General features: G+C 41.2%; 1 protein-coding gene across 1 annotated transcript in view; it reads right to left on the bottom strand.

Moving 5' to 3' along the window:
• Positions 1–17,419, bottom strand: part of DNAH7 (dynein axonemal heavy chain 7) — a 217,336-nt gene that overhangs the window by 157,204 nt on the left and 42,713 nt on the right. The window contains exons 10-14 of the mRNA XM_019492106.2: positions 15,417–15,600; positions 13,653–13,832; positions 12,256–12,531; positions 3,545–3,672; positions 3,229–3,307 (exon numbers count right to left, since the gene is read on the bottom strand). Coding sequence (XP_019347651.1) covers positions 3,229–3,307; positions 3,545–3,672; positions 12,256–12,531; positions 13,653–13,832; positions 15,417–15,600 — 847 coding nt within the window. The remainder of the gene's footprint in view (positions 1–3,228; positions 3,308–3,544; positions 3,673–12,255; positions 12,532–13,652; positions 13,833–15,416; positions 15,601–17,419) is intronic.

The following is a 17,419-nucleotide window of genomic DNA, read 5'->3' as shown; positions in this document are numbered from 1 at the left end:
GAGTTATGATTCAGTACCTATGAAACATTCAATACTGCACAGTTGTGAACAATAAAAAAAATCATCTTTTAGCTACATTGAGATGACTAAAGCGGTGACTGCATTAAAGAAGCATTCCAAAGAGAACCTGCAGGTGCCAGCTGGCTGCTTTGCAGTAGCACAACCAGATCCAGGATCACAATTAATTTAACAAAGAATGAGGTCATGTATCTACTAGCACCTGGCAAGACTTGTGTGCCACCCACATTGTACATTAACGAAGAATGAATTTTTGTGATTCATGGCTTCTGCTACCTGGGCAGTGTGCTGGTACACTGAGTTAGTAACAATGAGAATGTGGTCCCACATCCAGAAAGCAAATGCAGTCTTTGGCAAAATGACCAAAACGGTCTGAAGGCAATGAGGAATCAAGGTCTCCATAAACGTTAACATTTATAAAACTATGATTCTTATGTATTTGTTTTATGGGTGTAAATGTTGTACAGACTACACCCCCAGTAGCTGGAGAAAGTCTGGATACATTTCTTTTGTTTCCTTCCAAGGCCAGGTGATTTTACTGACAATACAGTGCCTAGGTCAGTAGTTCTCAACCTCTGTAGACTCAAGGGTACCTCTTGTTAAACTCATAGCACCTTTCAGAAAATGCCAGCGCTCGGTTTTTATTCGTTCTTTCACTACAGGAAAAATTATAAAACAATTCTGTTGCAAAAAACTCAGAAAGACCCCCACACGTCAGAGTATTTTTAACACTATGAATTCCTATTGGAAATCTCTAGATTTATCTCGTGATTCATGTCTGCACATCTAATAATAGCATCCCACAGCACCCTTGACAGGATCTCAAGGCACCCCAGAGTGATGTGGCACCCTAGTTGAGATTCACTGGCCTAGGTGCTGTTATAGGTTGTCTTGATAGTACTAACGCTCTGATAATGAGGAAGCAGTACTGGGCTAGCCAGAATGCAGACATGGGTGATTGGCACATGACTAACAGCTGCTATACAGAGAACTGGCAAAAGTCAACCAGACAAGAAAACATTTTGGAGACCTACTGAAAGTTCATCTCATTCAGAGAAGGATATCAGCTAACTGCTGGGAATAAGTGGCTGAAAACAGACAGTGAAGACCTGAAAATCAAAGAACATACTGACTCCTTTGAGCTTTGAGACAATGCAGATCTTCAAGAAAAGTGCATTAGGTTTAAGGAGTCACAACACCACAAGTCACAGACCATGCTTCTGCCACAAGATTGTTTATGGCACAAGAAGGAATATAGTCAAAGGTTTTTGTCACAAATGGCCTACTGAGTCATATCTAGGGACCTAACAAAATCACAATTTTGTGGATTTCACAGGTTTCATGAAATCCACAAAATTTGCAAGAAAAAAAAAGAAAACTTACTGAAAATAAAATGCTGGCTCCCCAGAGGGCACTCCAGTCTTCAGGGTACTGTGGCAGCCTGCCAGACTGAGGGGCAGGGGTGGTGGCTGCCAGCAAGATGGCTGTCACCCCTGCCCCTCTGCCAGGGCTGCCTGTCATGTGGCCCTGCCTGTCTCCACCAATTAGCAGCAAGGGGCAAGGCCACATGACAAACAGTCCTCACAGCCAATCACTGGCAAGGGGTGGGGCCACCAGGGCCTTTCAGTCAATCAGAGGCATGGGACTGGGCACCGCACTCCAGCCACAGAATAGCTGCTGGGTTCTGCGTTCTGCCTATGAAACCAGTGGGCATCCACCTCAAATTTGGGAGGTCCCTAATCATATCTATACTCATTACATCACTAGGCAGAGATAACCAGATCGGACAGTTGAAACAAATAATCCGAAGAGTTCTTTAGCACCCTCTAAAGTTAGTAAGATAGAGGATCCCATGGAAGGGGATGTTAAGTAATAGCTCTATATATAGAGGACTTAAAAGTGGAATATATCTCAAAGTTTGTATGAGACACCATCTCCTCTTTAAACTCGAAACAGATTTCTCTCTCCTTAGAGTACATGTCTCTGGCTAGCTCAAGATATTAAGAATGGGAGATAAGGCATGTCTATGCCACTTGATTCCAATGCCAAGCAGCACTGTGTAGAAGTAATATAGCCAACTCTGTGTGCATGTCACCCTGTGCAAAAAAAACTGCACTGCTTCCAGTTCCAGAGACATAGCTAAAAAGTTTTGAGCCCTGGGTAAAACACCTCTGTGCTTGAAGGAAAAAGGGGATCAGTCTTACCTGCCCCAGGGACTTAAATACCTGCACTGTTGCTGCTGTGTCCCTCTACCCAGCTCCTACATCCAGGTGCTGGAGGCTGTGTCTCCTGTGGCTCCTACAACGGGGCAGCACAGGGCTGCTCCTGTTGCGGCAACGATTCTGGGGGAAGAGGTGCCATTACAGTGCTCCCTGTAAGTAGGCATGAGGAGCTGATGCCCCACTCACCACTCCTAGTTATGTTACTGTTAGAAAGTAGTGTGTATGGTGCTGTGCAACATGTTTCAACTTGGCATTACCTAGCACAGTAACTGAGAGGACAGACATGTCCATAGGATTTATCCTATCTAATGTAACTGCTGAATCTAGCCAAAGCAAGTAATGACCAGAAGTCTATACCATTTGATAACAAAATCTGTTCTATCACCTGCATGAAGGGGATTACAGACTGCTGATGGACATTCAAAACAAAAAACAAAAAAACCCACACTTTACCTGAAGCAACAGCACATTCGTTCAACACAGCTCTGCAGTGTCTGTATCAATCAGGTGCTTCAGCCAGGCTTTTTGGCGCTTTTATCTAATAGCTGATTAAATCAGCTATTAGATAAGTGCCAGAAAAGCCCCACTAAAGCATCCAATCTATACAGACATTGGGTGAGCTGAGTCCATCAAACACGATGCCTCTTCTGAGCATGCAGGGACGCACCAAGTTTAAAAGTGCTATTTGGGGGAGGGGAGGGGTACGTCTGTAAGCAGCCATAGTTTCAGACTTGTTTCTAATGGTCACATTGTTCATATTGCATAAATTACAATTAGCACCTCTTAACACTAAGCAGAAGGGCATAGGAACTTAAGTCCCAATTGATCCTAGAAGTCACATATGAAATATCTGCTCCACTGAAATCACTAGCAAAATTCCCACTGACTTTAAACCAGGACACTTCACCAATGAGGCAATTTTAAAAAGTTATCCAACAGCAGATCAAGAAAGTTATTTCTTGCTTTAAATATTTTCTAAAAGGTATACCTTAAGTTCCATTAACTCTTGTGTGTTTGAAGGAGTGGTAAGAGCTTTTTCTGCTATCTTCTCAAACTCATCACATAATCTGAAACGTATGAAAGACACACAAAGTGTTTTTACCAGCATAACATATTCTTCTATCTTAATATTAAACTAAAAAGAAAAATCATTAGATTTTATTCTAACACAAAATAAAAATATATTTTGTTGATTCCGTGTACAAGTAAGATTAAATATCGCCTTCAAATCTTAGAAAAATGCAGCAAGAAAATAAAATGATGTACTTTTATGTAGTCACATTTAATGTAATATTTATATTTACCTCAGGTTTATATCTTGATGATCTTTGAACATTTTGGCAATAATTTTTCCACAAAGAGCTTCTGCTCGCTTTGCCAAAGCTCTGATCAATTCATCACAATGCAACTCAAACATTCCTAGACGAATATACTGGAATACAAATATAAAATGAACAAACTCAACACATGATGTTTGAAAAAAATAATAAATAATCCTTAACTACTGTGTTCACAACATTCTTTATATTTAGTACTATAAGACTGTAATAGATATTTTTTTTAATGGAGAATTTTAGAGGTAGATGCCTCACACTCTTAAATAAGAAATTACTGGCTTCCCTGCTAGTATTTAGTTGAGAAGGATTTGATTTTTTTCTGAGGAAAGTTTGCTCTCGTACGATAGTATAAATTCAAAATAATTTCACTTAAGTGGAGTTACTCCTGATTTAAAACAAAGTAAGGTAACAGGAGAATATATTTAATTCTAAATTCACTTCTTATATACAGAACCTGTATATAAGAAGTAGTACTAACTCCATGACCTTCACTAGAATGAAACTTAGAATGAATTTGGCCCACTAGGTTCACTCCCTAAAGTATGTCAATATGATTTTTTAAGGAGTACCTACAGCTTTTTAAATGACATCACTGTAATTTCATTTCAGCAAAAGCATAGTTTTCTCTTAGTTGCACCAAGTCAGAGTTAAAGGTTGGCCCAAGCTTTATAGACTGATAGACTGTATGGTCATAGATCATAAGAAACTAGGGCTGGAAGGGACCACATGAGGTCATCTAGTCTAACCTCCTGCTCAAGGCAGAAAAATCCCTGACTAAACCATCTCAGCCAAGTATGTCTTGCCTGTTCTTGAAAATTTCCAGGGATGGAGAAAGTTATTCCAAAACTCCAACCTGTATTTCCTCTGCTGTATTTTGAGGTCATTGCTCCTAGTCAGGCAAAGAGAAAAGCCTATCTCCATCCCCTTTATAATGGCCTCTCAGGTATTTGAAGACTGTTATCAAAGGAACTCATCCTCCTGCTTAACACATATAATTACAACGTTATAGGGATAACGGAAACCTGGTGGGACTCCACCCATGACTGGACGACAGGTATAGATGGCTATACCCTGTACAGGAGAGATCAAGTAGATAAAAGGGGCAGGGGTGTAGCTCTCTATGTTAAGGAAAGCTATGCATTCCTGCAAGCTGACGTTGGCGACCAAGGTGGACAACTGGAGACCGTCTGGGTTAAAATACGTGGGGAACACGGCACAGGGGACACAACGGTGGGAGTCTACTACAGACCTCCCACCCAAAGTCCTGAGCTTGACCAGGAGTTTGCCTGGGAACTGGCTGAGGCCGCATGCTCCAGGACCATGGTTGTCATGGGTGACTTCAATTACCCAGACATCTCGTGGGAAGATCACTCAGCACAATCCGAGCAATCGCAAAGTTTCCTATCATGTGTGGATGACCTCTACCTGACTCAAGAAATCTACGGGCCAACAAGAGGTAAAGCACTGCTCGACCTAGTACTGGCTACTGCGGATGACCTTATCAGCAACCTAGTGATCAATGGGAAGCTGGGTGACAGCGACCACAAGTTGATCACCTTCACCGTCCACCGTAAAGGTGGCAAGTCAGTCAGCAACACTGAAGTCCTTGACTTTAGGAAAGCTGACTTTGACAAGCTCAGGAGGCTCGTCAGTGAGGCCCTAAGGGACCACAACCCCAGGGGGAGGGGAGTTCAGAGAGTGGTTGCCCCTCAAGGGAGCGATCCTCAATGCACAAGCTAATTCTATTCCATCTCAGAGGAAAGGCAGCAAGAGGGCACAGCAGCCCCCCGGCTCTCCAGGGATCTAGCAGACCTCCTGAGGCTAAAAAGAAAGGCCTACAAAGGATGGAGGATGGGATTCACCTCCAAGGAGGAATATTCTGCACTGGTCTGGTCCTGCAGGGACCAAACCAGGAAAGCCAAGGCTGCAACTGAACTCCAACTAGCCTCGAGTATCAAGGAAAATAAAAAGTCCTTTTTCAGATACGTTGGGAGCCAGAGGAAAAGCAAGGACAACATTGGACCCCTGCTAAACCAGATGGGACAACTGTTGCCCAGGAAAAAGCCAAGCTATTAAATGGGTACTTTCCATTGGTCTCTCATCAGTCCCATGGGGCGCCCACGCCCACTATGGGACAGGGAGGTCCGGGTGAGGGAGATTCCCTGCCCTCCATCAATACTGACCTCGTGAAGGAACACCTTGAGAGGCTGGATACCTTCAAGTCAGCTGGCCCTAACAATCTACACCCCAGGGTACTCAAGGAGCTGGCGAGCATCATAGCCCAGCCTCTGGCATGGATCTTTGAGAACTCCTGGTGCTCTGGTGAAGTGCCCGAAGACTGGAAGAAGGCCAATGTGGTGCCTATCTTCAAGAAAGGGAGGAAAGTGGATCTGGCAAACTATAGGCTCATCAGCTTGACCTCTATCCCAGGGAAGGTCTTAGAGAAGTTTATTAAAGAGGCCATCCTTAATGGACTGGCTGACACCAACATCCTGAGGGATAGCCAGCACGGGTTTGTTGTGGGTAGGTCTTGCTTGACCAATCTCATTTCCTTCTACGACCAGGTGACCTATCACCTGGACAAGGGAAAAGAGATTTATGTCATATATCTTGACTTCAAAAAAGCCTTCGATCTGGTATCCCATGATCACCTCTTGGCAAAACTGGCTAATTGTCGCCTTGGGTCCACCACAATCCGCTGGCTGGGAAATTGGCTCCGTGGTCGGACCTAGAGGGTGGTAACTGACGGAAGTCAATCGTCATGGTGCCCTGTGGCCAGTGGGGTCCCCCACGGCTCTGTCCTTGGACCCATATTGTTCAACATCTTTGTTAATGATGTGGACGTTGGAGTCAGAAGCAGACTGGCCAAGTTCGCTGGTGACACCAAACTTTGGGGCAAAGCATCCACACCAGAAGACAGGAGGGCAATCCAGGCTGACCTGGACAGGCTCAGCAAATGGGTGGATGAGAACCTGATAGTGTTTAACACTGAAAAATGCAAGGTTCTCAACTTTGGGAGGAAAAACCTGCAGCATCCTTATAGGCTCGGCAGTGCTACGCTGGCTAGCACTACAGAAGAAATAAACTTGGGGGGTCATCATTGACCACAAGATGAACATGAGCCTGCAATGCGATGCTGCGGCTAGTAAAGCGACCAAAACGCTAGCTTGCATCCATAGATGCTTCTCAAGCAAATCCCGGGACGTCATTCTCCCCTTGTACTCAGCCTTGGTGAGACCGCAGCTGGAGTACTGTGTCCAGTTTTGGGCCCCACAATTCAAAAAGGATGTGAAGAAGCTTGAGAGAGTCCAGAGAAGAGCCACGTGCATGATCAGAGGTCAGGAAAACAGACCTTACAATGACAGACTGAGAGCTATGGGGCTCTTTATCCTGGAAAACCGCAGGTTCTGGGGTGATCTGATGGCCACCTATAAGTTTATCAGGGGTGACCACCAGTATCTGGGAGACCGTATGTTCACCAGAGCGCCCCAAGGGTTGAAGAGGTCAAACGGTTATAAACTACTGCAAGACCATTTCAGGCTGGACATAAGGAAGAATTTCTTTACTGTCTGAGCCCCCAAGGTCTGGAATAGCCTGCCATCGGAGGTGGTTCAAGCACCTGAATTAAACACCTTCAAGAAAAAATTGGATGCTTATCTTGCTGGGATCCTATGACTCCAGCTGACTTCCTGCCTTTGGGCGGGGGGCTGGACTCGATGATCTTCCAAGGTCCCTTCCAGCCCTAATGTCTATGAAATCTATGAAATCTATGACTGTTCTTCATAAGTCATGTTTCTCAGGCATCTAATATTTCTTGTTGCTCTCTGCTGGAATCTTCCAAGTCCGTCTACATCTTTCTTGAAGTGTGAAGCCCAAAACTGGAGCCAGTACTCAGATGAGACCTTATCACAGGCTGAATAGAGCAATCTCTTCCCTTGATCTGCAAATGACACTCCAGTGAATATAATCCAGTATGCTCATGTTTTTTGTTCGTTTGTTTTGCAGCTAGCGCATTGTGAGCTCATATTTAGCTTACTGTCCACTGTAATCCCCAAATATTTCTCTAACGTACCACAGACTAGCTAATCATTCTCCAGTGTGTATTTATCTATGCAATTATTCTGATTGATTTCAGACGCTCTTTCCAATTAATCCGGGTCATTCTATGGGATACATTCAGCCAAAATCACAGGGATCTGATGCCGATATAAGTAATGATGGGCCTATGTTAACTGTTGAGAATGTTGGGAAGTACACTGCGGGATGCATGGAGCATGCTCCCACTTCGATTGCTGGTCACAATGGTGAGATCTGGGTCGACCTCAGTGGAACGTTGCTTGCTGTTTGGGACTGAAGATCTTCCATGGACATTCAGTCCATAAGGCCTTCACCTTTGGCTTCATTTACCTCATAACCCCACATAATATGGAGGCTGTTAAAGTCACCAACATACAGGACTGGGATTGGTGCATTTGGGAATGCTTCGGCCATTCCAAATAAGGGGCTTTGTATACATTGGTAATATGCAACTCTCTTATTTTGATGGCACTAGTGTAAGTGTTTTTTCTTCAGCTGGGGGTAAAACATTAAAATCCATGATGGTGGTCTTCACATATATAGCTAAACCATATTTTGGACAGTAATGACTAGTCATAAGGTTGTACCCATGTATATAGTAGCAACTGGTCTGGTAGTCACTGGAGACATGGGTTTCTTAGAGTGCAAGGACATTGATGATATGTGTCTTCAGCATATTCACAGATACTCACACTTGACCTGAGAAAATCCCTCAATGTTGAGTTGCAGCATCCTTGTTTCAGGACTTATCTGGCTAAACACAGTCATCAGGAATCCCTTTATTCGAGGAAAATCTCTACCACAGTTCACTGATGGGTCTGAGGTGACTTAAGAGTCCACTCCTTGAGCCACAGATTCATCTGCAGAAGTTGCTGATCTTTCCACAAGGGAGAATAGGCTGTAGGCTCTCCTTTCTGCTTCAAGGGCAAACTGCTTTATCTCAAAAGGGATGCCACTTTGTTGAGGCTGCAGTGCCACTGGAGATGGTCTGCAACCAGCTTCTCCCAACTCTTGATGTCGGCATCCATTTTCTTGAGGTATGCCTTCAAAGTGTCCATGTAGTATTTCCTCTGGCTACTGCAAGATCTCAGGCCATTACTAAGCTGGGAAGAGAGCAATTGTTTGAGGAGTTGAGAGTCGGGCATCCACACACAATGTTGGTCCAGCAAAGTTGGTGCTTGAGGATGACCAATTTAATGCTTGTAACACTGGCTTCAGCAAGAATGCTGACATTTGGGCAGTGATCTTCCCATTTGATATGGAGGATTTTCTGTTGCCTCTCCAGGTTCATGATACCTCTCCAGGCTCTTGAGATGACAATGGTAGGTCATCCATGTTTCACATCTGTAGTGGAGAGCATGGATGGCGGCTGCATTGTAGGCTTGGATTTTGGTGTGCTTAGCAGCTACTTTTTTTTGTACGTTCTGCCTTCCAAAAACAAGCTGCATGTCTTATTTGGGGGCAATTGGTAATACACACACACACACACACACACACACATATATATCAGTATTCTCTCTCTCCACCTCAACAAATCCCTGTGTACCACTTTAATAGTGAAAATAATTAAAATAAATGAATACCCTTAATTCTCCAATTTGTTTCTTGTACACAGCTGATCATGACCAAGATCATTTCAGATATCAATATCCATGAAACATTTTTGCATCATATACCATTACTTAAGCATAATGATATTACATTTTCCTGAAATATATTGTATGTATCATTGCTTCGTTTCAGTTTCTTGGAAAAGTATTCCTCATGAGTTTGTGTAGTTGCAAAAATCTACAAATATTAGAATCAAACCAAGTTATGACAGATATTCCAGCTGTCACAACCCAGTGATTTTGGTGCCTCGGCACGGTGGAATTTTCCCGCCACATGAAAGCCTCTTGCAAAGTAAAGGTTTTCTGTTGCAGCAGAAAACCCTCGGTGCAAGAGAGTTCCCGCCATTCGAATGCAAATTTGTGTCCCGCTATTGGCCAGTTCTAAATTATTCCTGCGTGGCGGCTAGTAATTGGCTTGCTAGCCATTTAAAAATTAGCGCGACTTCCGCCCAAGTTGGAGAACTTTGAGCACGCTGCAGAGTGCCTCTGAAGAGATCTGACTCGTGGCTGAGCTGATCAATAGACTGATCACCTATTGATTCTTCTCCCCGTCGCCGAGCGCAATCCCAGACGTATCCTTTTCCCTGCCAGCCTGATTTGTAGACAGACGTGCTGGCCTAAGCCCTGCCAGCTGGAACAACTAACGTAGTTGTTCAGACGACCGGACCGTTTTCGTCGCAACCACAAGCGACGTAAGTAAAGTTTTACAACCATAAAGCTTTCTCGGCCTCTCTATTCACTAGCCCGCCCCGACGAACGAGCAATTATTAAATCACCTCGAGTCGGCTTTGGGCCATCCGAGACACCAGCAAAATGAATATTGGCCCTCTTTTAGGTAAAAATGACAGCTAGAGTTTAGTAAGAAACAGGCTTTCACAAGACAAGCCGATTTATTAAATCAGGATTATTTCAGAATCATACAGCCATAAGCCAGCTTTCTTTTCCACAAGAGGAGGAAATTTTAAAAATCAGCAGATTTAAGTAGAGAAGCGGGAACTACAAAAAGTTCTCTCTTTGTAGAAATTCTGCTGGTGGTGCCTCACAGGGATTCTTTCTGTTACAAAAGGGCTATCTGGGAAGAATTACCATGCAGATTAATGTCCCTGACAGTGGTTCTCTCTCAATGTAGTGGAAGCTTTCAGTGAAAATTGATTTTCAGCGTTAGTGCTAACACTGTCTACTTTAACACTACAAATCACTTGGCACGCCCACATGAGATATGAGTAAAGCAGCAAAGGATGACTGGAAAAGAATTATGCTTCAGCACTTGGAAGGCTGTCGCAGGGCACAGGGACAAAGAGGAAGGCATGAGTGACTAGTTCCTTCTGAATCTGGGAGGGCACCCGCAGAAGCTGCTGACCCTCTCAGGGGGGGTACCAGCCCTACCGACAGCATCAGGGTTGGCCATCAGGGGGTGCACTGGCCCCATCGGGGGGGGGGGGGGGGCATGTGCACCCCCTACCAGTCGCCTAAGAAGGAAGGTACAGCTACATGTCCTCTGAACAGATAACCTTAACCCAGAAAGATATTCCAAGATCCACTGGCTTTAAGAGTCAAATCATATTTCTACAATGGTAAAAAGCTGTATGTAACTAGGGGTTTCTGAGCACAGCACCAGCCCCAGGCACTGTCTTAGAGGAGGAGTCTGCATCACAGCAGCAGCAGCACACCTACACTGTGGGGCCAGTCCCAGTCCCTGGCAGGGTTTTGTCAAGAGCACAAAACTTCTTAGTTGGTAAAATGCAGAGAAAACTACGTGAAAAGGAATTCACAAAAAGAAAAAGTCCTATTAAATCATTTCGTCCTTTTCTTGATGATGCCAAAGTTTTATTCTGCAGTGTGTTATACAATTAAGGTTCAGTGGCACTATCATCACTTTCAGCAAAATAATTGATATTAGACAGTACTAGGGGCTAAATCCTGTTTCCAATTAAGTTCATAAAAATTCCAAGGAAATTCAATAAAAGCAGCACTATGCCATGTAGAGTGAATATGCGGGAAACTTTATATTCTTTCTGAAGTGTTGGTAAAGACTTTCAGTATCTATAGGATAAATCGATCACATGGATTCTATTCTCGATGTGCTTCAGCTCTAGGTGTGATATTCTATTGACTACCACTGTCTCACTGAAACAATATCTGTGCCCTTAATACCTCCATGCCAACCTTAGACATAAAAGGCAGAGGACATAACCATCCCCATTTTCTTCACTGGTACAAAATCTCTGCCAGAATCCTCAGAAGCAGCATTCATCGTTAGAAGTGGATAAGAAGGGCAGATTATGGGATCCATATATCTCATATAACCAGTTACTGTAAAGTAAGTAAGAATTCTTTCTTCTCCAAGCAATTGTTCACAGGACCCACTTCTGATGATTAGCAAGCACCTCCTGGCTTGGAGATGGGTGTGAAGAACCATATTTAAACAGGGATTTTAAGACTGCACAATCAAAAAGGATGTCTGAGCTGTTCAACATACTAGCCGTATTGTAACAGGGAAAATTTTGAATCTTGGGAAATCTGTTTCAGTCATACAGGCTAAATCTCATTAGTAGCTAAGAACCTAACATAAATAAGTATTTTTCATTTTTTGTACAGTAGGTATAAAAACAACCACAAAAACTAATATTTTACTACCTAATGTGCTTACTTTATATATAAAATGGATTTAAAATGCTTAGTATACAAGAGAAGTAGACAAAGCTAAAGGTTTTATCTCAACCACCTGCAATTAGAAAAGAGGTTGGATGCCTTTTGCCCTTTCTGCCCTCAGCTGAATGAGAAGCAAGAGAGTATTCAGGGTTCAGGCAAAATACATGAAACAGTTGCTGGCCAAAAAAGTGCATAGCAGAAGGGAGCTCCTCTGGGCAATTATTCAAAGGAAAAAGTCCATCTAGAAAGCAGATGAGCTCCAAGTCAATACAGTATATTAATACAAAACTAATATTAAAATAAATTCAGTGTTTCTCTATAAACATCAATATAATTTACCTTCCTAGACGTGAACTGTATTTCCTCACTGAGGTTTTGGTACTTAACAATTTCCCCGGTTACTTCTTCAAAGGTATGTTCCTCTGTTAGGAACTGATCAACATCCTGTTCAGCTTGTTTGTTTATCAAGAGTCTAAACTTATCATATAGTTTGAGATGCTCCATAGGTGCAATGCTTGCTTTGGTGATCTCATTTTTTATCCTTTTCCTATGTTCATTCAAGATTTCATCAAGGACAATAGGCTTCAAGTTACCAGATTTGATTTTGCTTTCAGGCTTTGAAAAAAAAAATACATTGTTCCAAATTTGGTGTTATTATAGTCATCCCATGAACAATAAACATTACATAGGTAATCAATAAACATGACATAATCAGGCAGCTCTCTAAATAAGGAAATACATCACATTAAGCATAATCGCTAAAGAAATGAAATATCTGTTCAAAGGACAAATGTATCATTTTCATTATTTTTTAATTTATTGTCACTTTATAGCTTATTGACTAAAGCCCTGATAAAAAGAAGCAATACTATACTAAGAATGTGTTTAACTTTAAGCATACTGAGGGCCATACTGTCTTACTACTATCTCTCCAAGCTTCACATTAGTGTTGACTAAAGGGGTAACAGGATCACAGAACAGAAAACCTTCAGACAAGAAACTTATTCACCTATCCCAACTTTTTGCAAACAATGAGAAAGAAATGAGCATTCAGCATTATCAAAATATGGACCAATTCTTTAAATTGCAAGTCAACTCTTTAAAATAAAACAGGTAAAAACTTTAAGTCAGTCTCATTTTATGATTTTGTTTAGTGCTCTTTATCTTAGAAAAAGCTCTCACTTGCTGTATTTAGTTTAATTCATAGTTCTTAAATGATATTGAATTATAAAATTACAGAAAACTACGGTCAGAAGGAACCTCAGAAGGTCATCTAGTCCAACACCCTGCTCAAAACAGGACCATCCCAATATAAATCTTTTAAACTTAAAAGAGATTATTTTCACTTCTAGAAATTATAATTAATTTAAAATAATGTATATTAACAAAAGACTATCCTCTGGGTTAGGAAAAATGAAAGCAGTTTTCTTAAAAATAAAGAGAGAGATATTTTAAGAAATACAAATATGCTTTTGTACTGTACAATACATTTATAACAATAATCACAGAAAGCCAAAATACAAACCTACCAGAAACAAGAGAGATTATTTATTTTATAGAATAGTAATAATGTTTTAGATTTATATGGTTTGGATTCTTTGAAATGGTCCATTATGTTCTAAAAATGAAATGTATTACTATGAAAAACATGAAAGTAAAATTATTACTTGTAATCTAAATCTAGCAAAACCATCGTAAGAAAACAAGAACAAAGTTATAAAAGAATAGCTTCTTACCCACTTAGAATACAATTTGGTCTCAACTCTTGGTACAAGATTGACAGCTTTAATCATAATGTTATAAATATTCAGAAAAATAACTTCATAGTCATTAAAGTCAGGCTCAAACCTAATACAGTCATTGTCAAGGATCAGTCTCATAATGAAGCCTGGATGCTCATAGGTTCGAACAGATTTCTAACAAAATAGAATAAAATATTAGTACCTGAATTCATGCAGGAAAAGTCAAAGAATTATTTGAAAATCAGTCTGTCATATGTTTTTAAATCCCTACAGGCTCTAACTATAAATGATATCCTCTACATAAGGTAATCCTCATAAAAATTGCATGTTAAAACAGCATGTATGATGGGGATATAATTTACATAAAATTGACAGTCATTAAGACTGCATTCAACACTTTTTTATTAGTAAATGAAGGCGGGGGAGGTAGAGTTCTACAAAATAATCCAAAAAACAACTTTTATGAAGTTGACCGCACAGATTAAGGTTGCAGCAGCTTTGTATTATTAGCAATTAGGTATACAACACTACATGCAAGGTCAAATTCTGTCCTCAGTGTATAGATCCATTTACTTTAACAAAACTACTGAAAATAATAAAACTAATAGTGAATGTTGCATCTCAGCCACAGTGTAACTGGAAGCAAAATCTATTGTGAAAACACTATTCTGAGAAGCATTTTAGGGGTAATATTTGTACCAGAGAGCACTACCCTTGTTTTCATGTGGATTCTTAGATATCCAAGCATGTGATCATTAATTCTGCATATGTTCATGATGAAATCTTTAGATTTTTCAACAACCCTCCTTGATTGGACTTCTTTTTCCTGTTAAAACCTCTTTAACCTCTCAGTCACCATGTTAACATATTCTAAATCTACTGAAATAACTGTTAGAAATAGATTTGCACAGGAGTATGCGCTTACTGATGGACAGAGGAAATTATCTATCAGACAACAACATTCCTTTAATGTATAAGCATAAAAAACAACAGGAGAACTAAACAGGGTTTAAGTTGGGAGGGAATGAGAGACATCTTCAGAGCATGCTTCCCACCTCTGAAAAATACCATGGAAATTACTTCAACAGGATTATTTGGGATGAGGACTTCACGTATATTTGAGGGCAATGCTGAGTAAGAGAGGACAAAGCCAGGGGCCAAATATATGCCACAAAAATCTGCCCTTCAGATTCAACAGATGCCACTCATATCTTTACGTGGCCGTGCTCCTTCAGAAAAGGTAGTGCACGTTGTTCAGATGTGTGAGTATACGATTGCAACAGCTTATTTGCAAGAGCTCTGCTGCCAAGGTATGTAATGGAACCTGAAAGGTGGTAGGAGGGGCTGCCTACCTTCTGTGCAAATAACTCTGTATCTGCTGCAATACAGCTATCTTTCCCACTAATCCCTACGATTGACAAGGTTTGGATGCACATTAACGTTTTTCATTCATAAATCTAACTGAATGCAATTTCTTTTGATCATTTGATCTTTAGACCCCAAACATGTTAACATTTTCCTTTTCCCCTGACAAGGAAATAAAGTTATGTCAGTATTATATCCTTTTGTATTGATGTTTACATAAAAGGAAACATGCACACCTAAAAAAAATATTCTATCATCTAAGGCAGCTTGTCATCATCATTTTTATTACTTCTTTTTTATTAATCTTTGCAGAAGAATTAAGTTAAACAGAAAAAATAGATTGTATGTACATGGACTAGCAACATTGTCTCATTACTGTCTAACGCTACTTACTGGAGGTTGAACAATTAAATCTGTAAAGTCTTGCATTGATTTTAAGGCTAAGCTTTGCAGTTGTTGAGTCATTAAAGTTGCAACACAGTTGAAGAAAGATTCTAATTTGGTACTGCTGGCATTGGTAGGCACTTGCTTTCGTTTATTACCTTGGTAATAAATGTTTTGGACTTCTGGAAACCACCTTGAAAGAACAGAAAAGACTTTCTTAATGATGAGCATTAATAAACTGAAGATTTTTAAACATTTTTTCCTTTTAAATGTATGTTAAATAAGCCCATTATAAGGTCAAAGTACACATGGCCAATTATAAATTACTTCAAGTGGTGACATAAAACCAGGTGAATGTATTCAAACAGAAGGTGCTTACCTAAAATGTTAACTATTATTCTAAACTAAATTTAAAATGTGCGACAGCCAGATTAGGGAATTTGTTCTGGTCTCTCATTTCTTAGGTCAGCAGGGGCCATAACTGCCACAGAGATAAAATAGTCAGACCCTAAAGGTAATACAGTCCTTTGGGTAATTCATAAGTGGAGACCTACTCAAATCATGATTTTGCGGATTTTGCAGAAATTGCAAAATTGGGTGATTTCCATGACAACTGGAAGGGGAGGGAGGGAGAACTTACTAAAAATAAAGTGGGAAAAGGAAACTATTTCCATGGTCCTTCCAGCCATGCAGCCTGGCATGATAGGGGTTGTTGCCAGTATGAAAATGAGCAGCCAAGATGGCTGCCACCCTTACCCCTCACTGCTGATTGGCTGAGAGGACTGCAAGTTATGGGCCCCACAGGGGAAGGGCCACATAATAGACCACCCTCAGCCAATCAGCAGCAATGGCCAGGGCCATATGATGGACAGCCTTCTCCACCAATCAGTGGTGGGGGGTAGGGCCACTGAGGCTCCTTGGCCAGTCAGAGTTGTCAGGGTCCCCACCATGATAACCCCGTGAAAAGGGTGGCCAGCCCCATGACCTGCCCGCAAAATGGGCCATCCATTGCCTCAAATTATGTAGGCCCCTATTCATGAGTGACCAGAGACTATATTAAGGATGAACACTGACAGGGGGAATACTGTTCAACTGTCTTTAGCCATGAGAAAACAGGCCACAGAATACAGATTATGAATAGAGAGAAATAAAGCACAAAAAACAGGTAAGGCAGTATTCTGCTAAAGGTGTAGAGAATAGGAGTAGAATGTAGTTGATACTCTCATAGCAAAACCTGGACACCTGTTTATGAAATATGTTTAAAGTTGATCATGCAAATACAATTTTCAACTTAAAGGTAAAAGGTAAGAAACTCTTCAATCTAGAATGTGCCAATAAACACCTGAAAGGAAAGCATATTTGGGGGAGACAGGTCCAATAAAAGATATCACCCCAAACTATCCTTGCCTCTTGTTTATTTCCTGGACCATCATTCTTACATCAACCCAACACTACCAATAAACATGCAGCATTTCAAATAATAACAAATACATATTCAAGAATGTGGAAAATGTTGATTTTTTAATGTAATTAAAACACAAAGTGCAAACAAAATAGTAATGAATCATTGTGTGAAGTCAGTTGATTATATAACAGCCTGAGGAATACAAAAACAAAACACCTATTCGGCAAAAAATTTTTAAATTATGAATTTCATAGATTCATAGATTCATAGATGTTAGGGTCAGAAGGGACCTCAATAGATCATCGAGTCCGACCCCCTGCATAAGCAGGAAAGAGTGCTGGGTCTAGATGACCCCAGCTAGATACTCATCCAACCTCCTCTTGAAGACCCCCAGGGTAGGGGAGAGCACCACCTCCCTTGGGAGCCCGTTCCAGACCTTGGCCACTCGAACTGTGAAGAAGTTCTTCCTAACGTCCAATCTAAATCTGCTCTCTGCTAGCTTGTGGCCATTGTTTCTTGTAACCCCCGGGGGCGCCTTGGTGAATAAATACTCACCAATTCCCTTCTGTGCCCCCGTGATGAACTTAAAGGCAGCCACAAGGTCGCC

Source organism: Alligator mississippiensis, chromosome 4, assembly GCF_030867095.1.
Source record: "Alligator mississippiensis isolate rAllMis1 chromosome 4, rAllMis1, whole genome shotgun sequence".
NCBI lineage: Eukaryota > Metazoa > Chordata > Crocodylia > Alligatoridae > Alligator > Alligator mississippiensis.
The sequence above is the reverse complement of the archived record's forward strand: the minus strand, read 5'-3'. Positions and strand labels throughout refer to the sequence as shown.